General features: G+C 44.2%; 1 protein-coding gene across 4 annotated transcripts in view; it reads right to left on the reverse strand.

Annotated features, from left to right (window-relative positions):
• SCLT1 (sodium channel and clathrin linker 1) overlaps positions 1-12,534 on the reverse strand; it is a 52,206-nt gene that overhangs the window by 20,562 nt on the left and 19,110 nt on the right. For all 4 annotated transcript variants that reach the window (XM_068112463.2, XM_068112461.2, XM_068112464.2 and 1 more), the window contains 3 exons: positions 4,203-4,258; positions 3,573-3,693; positions 89-154 (listed from right to left, as the gene is read on the reverse strand). In XM_068112463.2, the coding sequence (XP_067968564.2) occupies positions 89-154; positions 3,573-3,693; positions 4,203-4,243 (228 nt within the window). In that variant the 5' untranslated portion in view covers positions 4,244-4,258. The remainder of the gene's footprint in view (positions 1-88; positions 155-3,572; positions 3,694-4,202; positions 4,259-12,534) is intronic.

Genomic DNA, 12,534 nt, shown 5'->3' on the forward strand with positions numbered 1-12,534 from the left:
CAAGATAATCGTGTGTGGGAGGGGAAAGGAGAAGCAGGAGTGGGGAGAACAATAATTACAACCCCACTGTGACAGTCATTTTACTTGCCTTTTCCATTTTTTGGTGCATTGCCTGCATCTGGTACAAGCTCTTCCTCAGCTGAAGCACTTCACCCTGAGTAAGTTACAGCAGGGAAAATAAAACACGTCCAAAACCTGCAATATCTATCTTTCCTACCTGTTATAATTGAACTGAAAATATATCTTTGATAAATGTTTTAAAAAACTGAATGAACATCTATCTATAATTCCAGTAATCTCTGTGTGTGTGTGTGTTTGTCTGTGTGTCTGTGACCGCTGTTTCTCGACAACCACGGGTCCGATATACTTGAAACTTGCCAGGTATATTGCTGGGGACCTGAGGATGTGCCTTTTCAAGGTTTCATATTAATCGGAGAAGTAGTTACCGAGCTATGGCGATTTCTTTACCAAACTCCGCAAGCCGTTCGCTTTGGACCAAACCATTTCATGTAAATAGAGGGGGGGGGGGGATTGTCACCGTACTCGCAAGCCGTTCGCTTTGGACCAAACCATTTCATGTAAATAGAGGGGGGGGATTGTCACCGTACTCGCAAGCCGTTCGCTTTGGCTTTGCGAATGGACCAAACCATTTCATGTAAATAGAGGGGGGGGATTGTCACCGTACTCGCAAGCCGTTCGCTTTGGCTTTGCGAATGGACCAAACCATTTCATGTAAATAGAGGGGGGGGATATAATTTTAGATATATATATAGTACGGGCATGCCCTAGTACTGATAAATTCCACTGTTAAAATCAAGAACGGCACTCGGTAGAGCACATACGTCTGACAGGCTGAACACTTCACCTTTTGCATCCCATGAAAGGCCGGATCTGGATCCGGACCTGAACCAAAATCGAATCACTTGATCTTGTCACACACCCAACTCACCCACCATGTTTCGTCCCATTCCGTCCACAAAGTTTGGAGACATCCTGCTATATAATCGCTTTTGGCCCTATTTCTCAATGGTGACAAATCACTAAAATTCTACTATCCCCATCTGGATTCTGATCTTCACCAAAATCGAATAAATTCGTTCTTGATACACACCCAACCTGTCCACCAAATTTCGTCCGAATCACTTCATAACTTTTTGAGACATCATACTAGAACTACTGTACTGTAATAACGAAAACGAAATCACAAGGTATAAGACAATTAAACCCAGCACTCAAATTTTAACTTCTCTGGGTTAGCATACTAGCGCACAAATACAGAGGACAACTACAATAATGACTGAGGATGCCCAAGGCACCATGGCAATGTCACACAATGGAGGATATGTTATTTATTTATTTATTTGGCATGGGTTTGGTGTCCTTTGAATGTAGCTTTACTTGTTTGTTTTCTTGTTTGTCCGGGCGATATCTCAGCTTCGGCCATCCTTTGAGTTAGGAAGCTGAAATTTGGGTACAATAGTGAACAAGTGCTTTGGCAAAAACGGTATTTTTTGTTTTTTTGATTAATTGATTAATATCGATTCCTTTTAAGTACTTATTTATTTCCTTTCTCATCTGGGCAATATCTCAGGCACCTTTTGAGCTAGGAAGCTAATATTTGGACATGGCAGTGACCGAGTGATTTGGTTGTAAAGGGTATTCTTGATTTATTGATTAATCAATTAGTTAATTATTTAATTGTTCGATTTATTAAATTTCAAAAAGTTAGATTCGGAAGAAACAGCGATGGTTTAGGTATACTATTAGCCCACTGATTAAGAAATTAATTATTTTACGATTATGATTTATTTATTTAAATTATGCAATTAATCAATTATATTGTACACCGCTCCCTCCCAATTCAATCTCCATGTGCTGCACTTCGGCAATGTTGCGTGCTGGAGGATATGTTATTTATTTATTTGTCACGGGGGCAGTGTACTTTGAACGTATCTGTACTTGTCAGTTAAATTTTTTGGGCAGGATGGGTGGGAGTGGTTTAACAAGTGTAGAAAAGTTCATGGTTTTGGATGGGGGATGACTTGAGATGGTGGTGAACAACCGTCTTAAATGCCTGGAGGGAAGAATGAGATTGCAGAGAATGTAGAATTTTTTTTTTTCCACAGGTACAAAATTAGAGGAACAAATGGGTGGAAGTGAGCCATAGTTCTGGATTTTGGCAGTTTCACTAGGAGGGTGTTGCTGGTGGACTGCGTGCAGCCTGCAGATGCCTGCAGGGGGTTGGGGCGTTACTGGGGTGGAGAGGGACAAAGCACGAGACCATTGACCTGTTGGAGATGACAAAGTGATAGGCCCATAGACTCGGCTTCATTGCGAGCGATTCAAATGATCTTGAAAGCCTTGGTTTTCACAGCATCAAGTTGAGCAAGGTGTGAGGCAAGAGAGCCAGCCAGATGGGACAGCAGTACACCATCAAGTTGCAGATGAATGCCTTGTCGGTGTATAGGAGCTCAGGTATGCCAAGGAAGGACTTTGCACAACGGAGGGTGCCCAGTCGGTATCTGGCTTTGGAGGCCAACTTTGAAATGTGGCTTTCCCAAGAGATCATGACAGAGTGTGACCCAATCGTTTGAGTGAGTGAACTGTATGGTCCTTTCGGAGAGAGAGTGAGAGAGTGAGAGTGACAGATGTCGCAGGGTTAAAAGTGTGGGATTTCTTTGGCTAGGATAAGATCTAGAATACCGATGATTGATGGAGGAGCACTGCCCGAGATATGGGAGCAGCATTCCTGAGAGGCTGGTGGGGAGTTGGAGTATTTGTGAGCTCTGAAGAGGAAACCAGATTTGGTGATACTGATGTTGTGAGGCTGCCAGGAGAGATTGCTGGACACCAAAAACATTAATAGAAGAATTATAGCATTGAAGAGGGGTGGTTGTGTTGATCTTACTGGATCAAAGGACGGTCTGCGTCTTGGACTGATTGAAGGAGACAATGTTGTCCGAGCCCCATTGGAGGATGAGATTGAGATCATGATTGCTGGAGGTAGCAGTTGAGTGACGATCAGCAGCAAGGGACTGGGAGGACTGGTACTCAGGCTTTTAACAGGTGAAGGAGTGGAAGGTGGAGTTGCCAGTAAAGGAATGAACAGGGATTTTCGTAACTGTGAGGAGGTCATTGATGAAAAGAAGAAAGACGGAGGGCATATGACAGAACCTTGAAGGACGCCAGAATTAATGTGGTCGGCGTTAGAGAGGGCACTATCAAGCGAGCTACATTTTTATTTGTATCTCCTGGAAAAAAAAACTGCTCCCTCTGCAAGCGGCCCAAGGGGGGGGGGGGGCGCATTGGGGCAAATTCATTTAATCAACCCATCCTCACCAGGGAAGTGTGAGGCGGGCAGAGAAAGGGGGTGTGTGGGTTATTTTCCACCAATGTCCTGACCCTGGGTACCCCCACCATGTATGCAAAATGTAGTGGAGTTCGAGTAAGCTATTTTCAAGTCTACAAGTGAACAGACAGACAAACAGGAATGCTGTTTTTAATATAATGATTAAAATTTAGTCAAATATCACAATATTTAGATTTTTTCCAAACACTTGGCCGATCCTGACCTGGTTTTCCAGTTGCAGCTGTTCGCTCAAGTCACCGGCCAATCCCGGGTTATACTCTGCCTCTCCGTGTGATAGTGCAGCAAGATTCCCCTCTACAGCCTCTCTCAGTTCCGTGCGAAGTCTAAACAGTGTACAGAAATCGAGAATGTTACATCAGCTCTCTAAAAAGTGCCTGAGCAAGTAAAATTACAATGAAAAATAAGGCCAATAGCACACTGCTTCAAACAACAGCTGAAGATCGCACAGCACTTGTGATCGAGGTAGGTGAGGGGAGAAGAAAGGATTATAAAGTGTAACTTGGAGAGATTGTATCGCTCTCCAAGTCAAACAGAAACCTGCTGGAAGGAGCCCCAACTTACTTTGCTGGACAATAAACACTCCTCTCCCTCCACCCACACCCCATCCACACCCAAAAATAAATAAGGATCATGCCAATCATTCAACATTGGTGATACCTTTGCAAAAACAAGCCATTTTGGTACTGACCGCCTGGCCAAATTAATGTATATGGGACTTGAAATGGGAGGCTACAGCAAGACACAAGTGCGCAGATGGTAAAGAAAGTAAAACAAGCCAATCTCTTTTCTGGGGAGAGACGGGAAACCATATTGATAACTATACGGTCCATACCTTTCATTTTCTTCAGCCACCTGGTTCAACCGTAACTGCATTTCCACAGCACGACCCTGAAGGGTACAAACAGGACAGTGAGCAAATAATCTAGTCATTCTACTTGTGCCAAAAGATAAAAACCAATGTAAAATACTGGCTGAAGTACTAGTATGGATTGCCTGGAGAAATTCAATGAAATACGAGTATGTGTTTAAATATTTCCTGCATGAGAAGGTGGGGAAGGTTGGCATTATAGTTTCGGATGAATAACCAATATTGGGCTTTGCAAACAAAACATATTACTCGATCACTCCCGCAGAAAACCCAAGCATTCACTTGAGGCATGAACAAGGAAGTGTTGCAATAAACCTGTGTAAACCAATCTTTTTTATAACAGGCACACATGTAAACAATATGATAATTAAATTTGTATTGTTGACAGCAAATCACGACAACCTCAACATACAATCTTCATAACACATATTACTTGATCGCTCTTGGGGAGAAAAATCCAGGCAGTGTATAAGCACAAGACCTGATCGAGGCCTGAAGGCAAATTATCTGGGGTCAATTTTTTATCCCAACATAGCCCTCAACCTTCCTCTGGATGAAAGAGGAAGCCATAAAAAGTTTGGGTGTACTGGTTCCTGCAGGGTCTGAATGCATAAACGAATAAACACAAAAACATCATTTCTTCTTGATTTGGTTATGACTTACTTCCCTGCAAATGTCTGCTGTTTTTCTTCTGCTGCAATCAGTTCATCTGATCATTTGCTTGTTAAAGTGGACTTCTCACTGGCCATTCTCAGAGAGCCTCCTCAGCATCGACGAGTCTGGCATTTCACTCAGGCCGACTGGCACGGTCTTCAAGCAGCCATCAATCATCTGGACTGGTCTCCAATCTCTACTGCCTCTGACATCAACTCATCCTGGGAATTCTTCCAAAGCAAACTGCTCTCTCTCATGCACAGATTCATCCCATCTCATCTTCAGTAGTCATATCCTTCCCCCCACCCATGGTACACTGAATCTTGTGGGGAGGCAGATGCCATGAAACAACTTGCGTTCACCTCATGGACAGCAAATCCAACTGAAGGTAATCTCTGTTCCTTCCACAAAGCTCGGAACAAGTGTGCGTCTACCCTCAGGAGAGCCAGGAAACACTATCTCTCTACTCTCAAGACTGAACTCTCAAACCTGTCTCCCTCCTCCAAATCCTGGCATCTGGTCAAATTCGTTTCTGGTGTTTGTTCCCCTCCATCCCCTCCCTTACCTCAAATGGCTACACAGCTGGCATTGCACGTGAAAAAGCTGAATGCCTCAACTCTGCGTTTGCCATAAAATCTTGTGTCCCAAACCCGTCTCTCTCTGTACCCACCTTACCCAATCATAGGCAGCTGCTCCTGGACTCTGTGTCCTTCTCTCCTGACAAGGTGGAGAAGATTTTGTCAAACCTCAACTCTGATTCTGCAACTGGACAAGGCGGCATCAGCTCATGGGTCCTAAAATCCTGCTCTGTCGCTCTACCATACCCTCTCTCGATTATCTTCACCTCTCTTTTGCTCAAGGTCGTCATCTGCCATCTTCTTGGAAAACAGCCAACATTACCGCTTTACACAAAAAAGGTGCAAAAGCAGATCCTTGCAACTACAGACCAATCAGCCTGCTCCCAATCATCAGAAATGTCATGGAATCCATCATTGATTCCGATACGAAATCCTTTCTCTTCTCCAATGGCTTGATCTCTGATCATCAATTTGGATTCAGACCAGGCCACTCTACTCTGGACATTCTGCTTCTGCTGTCTCAACAATGGATGGAGCTCTGATCAATCATGCTGCTCAATCAATCAATCATGCTGATCAATCAATCATGTTGCTTCTGCTGTCTTAACAATGGATGGAGTTCCTCAATGCCAAACAGGAAATTAGAGCGGTCTCCCTTGACATATCACGTGCCTTCGATACGATCTGGCACCCCGCTCTGCTCACCAAACTCTCCTCCTATGGTATCCATGGAAACGTCCATGCATGGCTTGCTGACTTCCTCTTAAGTCGTAATCAACGTGTGGCCCTGAATGGGGTTCTCTCATCTCCCCTTCCTGTTCGGGCTGGAGTTCCCCAAGGCAGTGTTCTAGGCCCTGGGCTTTTTCTGGTCTTCATCAATGATCTCTCTGACTCTCTTGAAAATCCTCTCTATCTCTTTGCTGATGACTCCACTCTCTGCCGCTCCATTCCTCATCCCTCAGATCGGCAGTCTGCAGCCTCCTCACTCTCTGCAGACCTGGACAAAATCAAAGATTGGTCAAACAAGTGGAACATGTCTTTCAATCCTGACAAATCTCACACTCTTACTATGTCTCTCCGAAAAGACCGGCTGGACAACCCTCCCATCCACTTTCTGAACAATCCTCTCCAAGAAGCTCTGTCACTCAAGCTTTTGGGTCTCACTATCTGCCATGATCTTTCCTGGGAAAACCACATTTCAAATCTGGCCTCCAAAGCCAGTCGCCGACTGGGCATCCTCCCTCGTGCGAAGTCCTTCCTTGGCACACCTGAGCTCCTCACCACATCCAAGGCTTTCATCCGCAGCTCAATGGAATACTGTTCTCCCCTCTGGGCTGGTGCTCCTGCCTCACACCTAGCTCGTCTTCACGCTGTTGAAACCAAAAATCCAACGGAAGGAAATCTCATTTCCTTTCACAAAGCCCGAAACAAGTGTGTGTCCACCCTCAGGAGAGCCAGGAAACAATATCTCTCCGTTCTCAAGACCGAACTCTCTTATCTGTCTCCCTCTTCCAAATCCTGGTGGCGTCTGGTCAAATCCGTTTCTGGTGTTTGTTCCCCCTCCATCCCCTCCCTTACCTCAAACGGCTACACAGCTGACTCCGCACGTGAAAAAGCTGAATGCCTCAACTCTGTGTTTGCCTCTAAATCTTGTGTCCCAAACCCATCCCTCTCTGTACCCACCATACCCAGTCGTACCCAGCTGCTCCAGGACTCCGTGTCCTTTCCTCCTGACAAGGTGCAAAAGTTTCTGTCAACCCTCGACTCTGATTCTGCAATTGGACCTGACGGCATCAGCCCATGGGTCCGAAAATCCTGTTCTTCCACTCTTTCACTCCCTCTCTCTGTTCTCTTCACCCTCTCTTTTGCTCAAGGTCAACTGCCATCTGCTTGGAAATCAGCCAACATCACCGCTTTGCACAAAAAAGGTGCAAAAACAGATCCTAGCAACTACAGACCAATCAGCCTTCTCCCAATTATCAGCAAAGTCATGGAATCCATCATTGCTTCGGATATGAAATCTTTCCTCTTCTCCAATGGCTTGATCTCTGATCATCAATTTGGTTTCAGACCAGGTCACTCTACTCTGGACATGCTGCTTCTGCTGTCTCAACAATGGATGGAGGTCCTCAATGCTAAACAGGAAATTAGAGCCGTCTCCCTCGACATATCACGTGCCTTCGATACGGTCTGGCACCCCGCTCTGCTCACCAAACTCTCCTCCTTTGGTATCCATGGAAATCTCCACGCATGGCTGGTGGACTTCCTCTCTAGTCGTCAACATGTGGCCCTGAATGGGTTTCTCTCATCTCCTCTTCCTGTTCCTGTTCAGGCTGTAGTTCCCCAAGGCAGTGTTCTAGGCCCTGTGCTTTTTCTGGTCTTCATCAATGATCTCTCTGACTCTCTTGAAAATCCTCTCTATCTCTTTGCTGATGACTCCACTCTCTGCTGCTCCATTCCTCACCCCACAGATCGGCAGTCTGCAGCCTCCTCACTCTCTGCAGACCTGGACAAAATCACAGACTGGGCAAACAAGTGGAACATGTCTTTCAATCCTGACAAATCTCACACTCTTACGATGTCTCTCCGAAAAGACCGACTGGACAACCCTCCCATCTACTTTCTGAATAATCCTCTCCAAGACGTTCTGTCACTCAAGCTTTTGGGTCTCACTATCTGCCATGATCTTTCCTGGGAAAACCACATTTCCAAGCTGGCCTCCAAAGCCAGTCGCCGACTGGGCATCCTCCGTCGTGCGAAGTCCTTCCTTGGCACACCTGAGCTCCTCACCACATACAAGGCTTTCATCCGCAGCTCAATGGAGTACTGCTCTCCCCTCTAAGCTGGTGCTCCTGCCTCACACCTAGCTCGTCTTCACGCTGTTGAAACCAAAGCGTTCAACATCATTGGAATCTCCCGCGATGACGCTATCTCCGAGGGCCTTTCACTTAATCACGGCAGGCAGGTTAGTGGTCTTTCCGTCTTCTAACGACTCCTCTCCAGCCTTGCTCCCCCAGCTCTCTCTGAGCTCTGTCCCCCAAATATTCCTGCAGGTCGCACAAGATCTGCCTGCAACCCTCTTATGGTTAAACTGCCAAAATCAAGACTCTCTACTCACCTTCACTACTTCATTCCTCTTTTCTCCCACCTCTGGAACAAACTCCCTCACTCTCTTCAATCCCACTCCTCCCTCCAGGTCTTTAAAACGGCTGTTCACCACCATCTCTTATCTTCCCCAATCCAAAACCTTGATCTTTTCTGCCCCCGCTAATTTCACCCCAAATCCACTTTTTTGAGGTGACTTTTGACTTCTTTCCTGGAAGTCCTTGGTGTCCTTGCGTTTTATACCTATCCTGCCTCCCCCCAGGCCCTCCCCTCCAAAAACATCTCCCGATGTCCCTACTCTCAAATGTTGTGTTTGTGTGCTTCCTCCCCTTCTCTCCCCATCTTGTCGACCGCTCCCCTTTTTATATACTTTGTTTGCTTGTTTGTTTGATTTGTTTGTTTGATAAATGTTAGCTCTTTCACGAGTCTTGACTCTGTACACAAAAAAATATAAAAAATTCAGAATCATTGGAATCTCCCGCGATGAAGCTACCTCCGAGGGCCTTTCACTTACTCACCGCAGGCAGGTTGGTGGTCTTTCTGTCTTCGACCAACTCCTCACCGGCCTAGCACCCCCAGCTCTCTCTGGGCTCTGTCCCCCATATATTCCTACAGGTCGCACAAGATCTGCCTGCAACCCTTTTATGGTTAAACTGCCAAAATCAAGACTCTCTGCTCACCTTCACGCCTTCATTCCTCTTTTCTCCCACCTCTGGAACAAACTCCCGCACTCTCTTCAATCCCACTCCTCCCTCCAGGTCTTTAAAACAGCTGTTCACCACCATCTCTTATCTTCCCCCATCCAAAACCTTGATCTTTTCTACCCCCGTTAATTCACCCCAGATCCACTTTTTTTAAATACCGACTTCTTTGCTGGAAGTCCTAGCAGTGTCCATGTGTTTTTTTTTTAACCTCTCCCACACCTCCTCCCCCCCAAGCCTTCTCCCTCCCACAGATCTCCCGATGTCCCTGCTCTCAAATGTTGTGATTTGGTGCTTCCCCTTCTCTTCCCATCTTGTCTACCACTCCCCTTATTATATGTTTTGTGTGTCCGTTTGATTTTTTGTGTGATAAATGTTAGCTCTTTCACGAGCCTCGATCCTGTATTAATAATAAATAAATAAATAAATAAAAGCTCCTCAATGCCAAACAGGAAATCAGAGCCATCTCCCTTGACATCTCATCTCATGCCTTTGATACGGTTTGGCACTCCACCCTGCTCACCAAACTCTCCTCGTATGGTGTCCTTGGAAATTTCCATGCATGGCTTGCGGACTTCCTCTCCTGTTGTAGTCAATGTGTGGCTCTAAATGGAATTCTGTCATCTCCCCTTCCTGTCCAGGCTGGAGTTCTGGGCCCTGTGCTTTTTCTATTCTTCATTTATGATCTCTCCAACTCTCTCTCTATCTGTTTGCTGATGACTCCAGCCTCTGCCTCTCCATATCTCAACCCTCAGATCGGCAGGCAGCGGCCTCTTGACTCTCTGCAGACCTGGATAAAATCATAAACTGGTCAAATAAGTGGAACATGTCTTTCAATCCTAAGTAAAGTAAAGTGAGTATTAAAAAAATCATAATAATAATAAATAAATATTTTAAAAATCGGAAAGTTTAGTGCTATTGAAGTAATCCAGAAGCAGTCCCTAAAAGCACCCTTATACACTACCCCCCAATGAACCTTTATTTTAATTGAAGTACTAAATCTGGAGGTTTTTGGAAGTATTACGACAGACTATTTGTGTACACTTGGTCCTTGGTTGACGTCGTTATGTTAATCATTAAGTGAAACGATATTAGATGGATCCATTGCAGGAAATCGGACTTCGAGAGTGAATTACCCATTCACACCATAATTCACACCTCATTAATACAGGCTTCGCTCCAGCACTCGACCACCATTTCACACATTAGTCAGGTTCACTATGTCAATAAATGATATTTCGTTCAAAATCATGGTAGATTAGCAAACCTATACATTTTTGGAAAGGTTTTAGCATAAGGAAACTAAAAATCAATGTTTACATTTGGAGAATACCTGTATGGCGGCCATTTTGGATTTTCAAAATGGCCACTGTAAAATACATATTTTGTTCTATTTCTGCCTCTAATTACCCTAAAAACTTTTTAAAATATACTAAACCTATATTTTCAGGGACAAGGAATCCAATGAAAGTATCAAATTAGTGCTATGGGGAATGGTAAGACACGAATCAAAGGTTTTGAATTGCAAAATACTGTCTTTATATTCGCGATAAGTTGCATAATCGAATACATGTTATCATTTTGTACAGGCAGTTAATAACATCAAAATGTGTCACAATAATTCATATCACCAAACATACACAGGCAGTCAGCAAAATCATATATACACATGCAGTCAGTATAACTTCACATCTACACAGGCAGTCAATGACAAAATATACACAGGCAGTCAATGGCATCAAACATACACGATTACAGAATATGCCATTTAGAGTTCGTCATCACTGTCCTGTGTGTCGTATCCGACAATATAGTCCGCATCGTTTTCACAGTCCGTTCCACACAAGCAAAGGTCGGTCAAATTGATTGGCAAATCGAATTGGTCGAATGGTCGAATGGTCGAATTGGTCGAATCGAATTGGTCGGAATTGGCAAATGTAAACATTGATTTTCAGATTTTCCATGTAATAACGTTTCCAAAAATGTATAGGTTTGCTAATCTACCATGATTTTGAACGAAAAAACATAGTGAACCTGACTACATTATTCTCCCCACGGGACATGAGGAATGAGGAATTTTTTCCCACAGAACAGCATTTTCCCCCAAGGAGAGTGGGAGGGTGGCGAGTCACTGAGATCTGGAGGGTCCTTCCTCTGCTATGACGTGAAGGCTTCTGTAGTCTGCCCCCAAAATGACTGTTTGCCCCTCCCGGAAAAAGCATCAATGGTTGCCTGCTTGCTGCTCTGCCCCCTTTTCTATATTGATTTCGTAACAGCACCGAAGACTTTCTATGACATTTACATGGCATGACGACGTAATCGTGATAAATAATCATGACGTTCTGTGAAGCCTTGGTATATAATTGGTATAGAAGTTGTAACGAAACAACGTTAACTGGGACACCCTGTACTACAGTCCTCAAGTATATAATTAAATTTAAATCAAATAAAGATTGTAAAAGTCAAACACATTTATTAATTCTGCTCAAGTTCATCGAACTGGCGGCTTCATAACTGAACACTCGAATGGAGTGCTTAAGCCACTTGGCAAGCACTCTACAAGAAACTTGGTACCTGAACACACCTCTGCAAAACTGGGAGTTCTTGGAAGTACCGTATTATGAAGGTGATGTGTTTTATACAGTGTTCAAATATATAATTCAATTTTAAGAGATTTAAAGGTATATACATTAAAAAATTCCAGGATTTTCCACAATCTTATACTACATCACCCTGTCTGAAACTTTACTTTAGTTATTTGTGCCTGTTGTTTTTGTCCTTTATAACACTATTAAAAGCAGTAAGTTTTACTGTTTGCAATGATTTTCCATTTTGTTTGAGTGCCAGGCAGGCAGAGTAAAAATATTATCCGACTCCTCTCTGCACATGTGCGGTTAGCATGAATTGTAAGCCAAGGTACTTTAAAACAGACTTGTCTTTTTATTCATTCTCCGATTTGTGTTCAAAATATAACATTCAATTTAAATACGTTGTCCCTCGAGAATAAACTGATAAGGCAAACGGATGGACGGACCAACAGATGGATATCAACCAATTGCTTAACCTCGCTTTTCGCTTCGCATGCGGAGGGCCATACCTCCGCCTGGTAGGCCATATCATTCAATGGTGAAGAATGAATGAATGAATGATCGTTTTTTAAGGCCATTTTTCCCCGCTAGAGCAGGGGTTAGCCTGGCGGGCCCCATGACAATCATGGTTCCCTGTTTGAGGCAATGTTTTTATGGCCGGATGCCCTTC

Source organism: Myxine glutinosa, chromosome 4, assembly GCF_964187855.1.
Source record: "Myxine glutinosa chromosome 4, kmMyxGlut1.1, whole genome shotgun sequence".
Lineage (NCBI taxonomy): Eukaryota > Metazoa > Chordata > Myxini > Myxiniformes > Myxinidae > Myxine > Myxine glutinosa.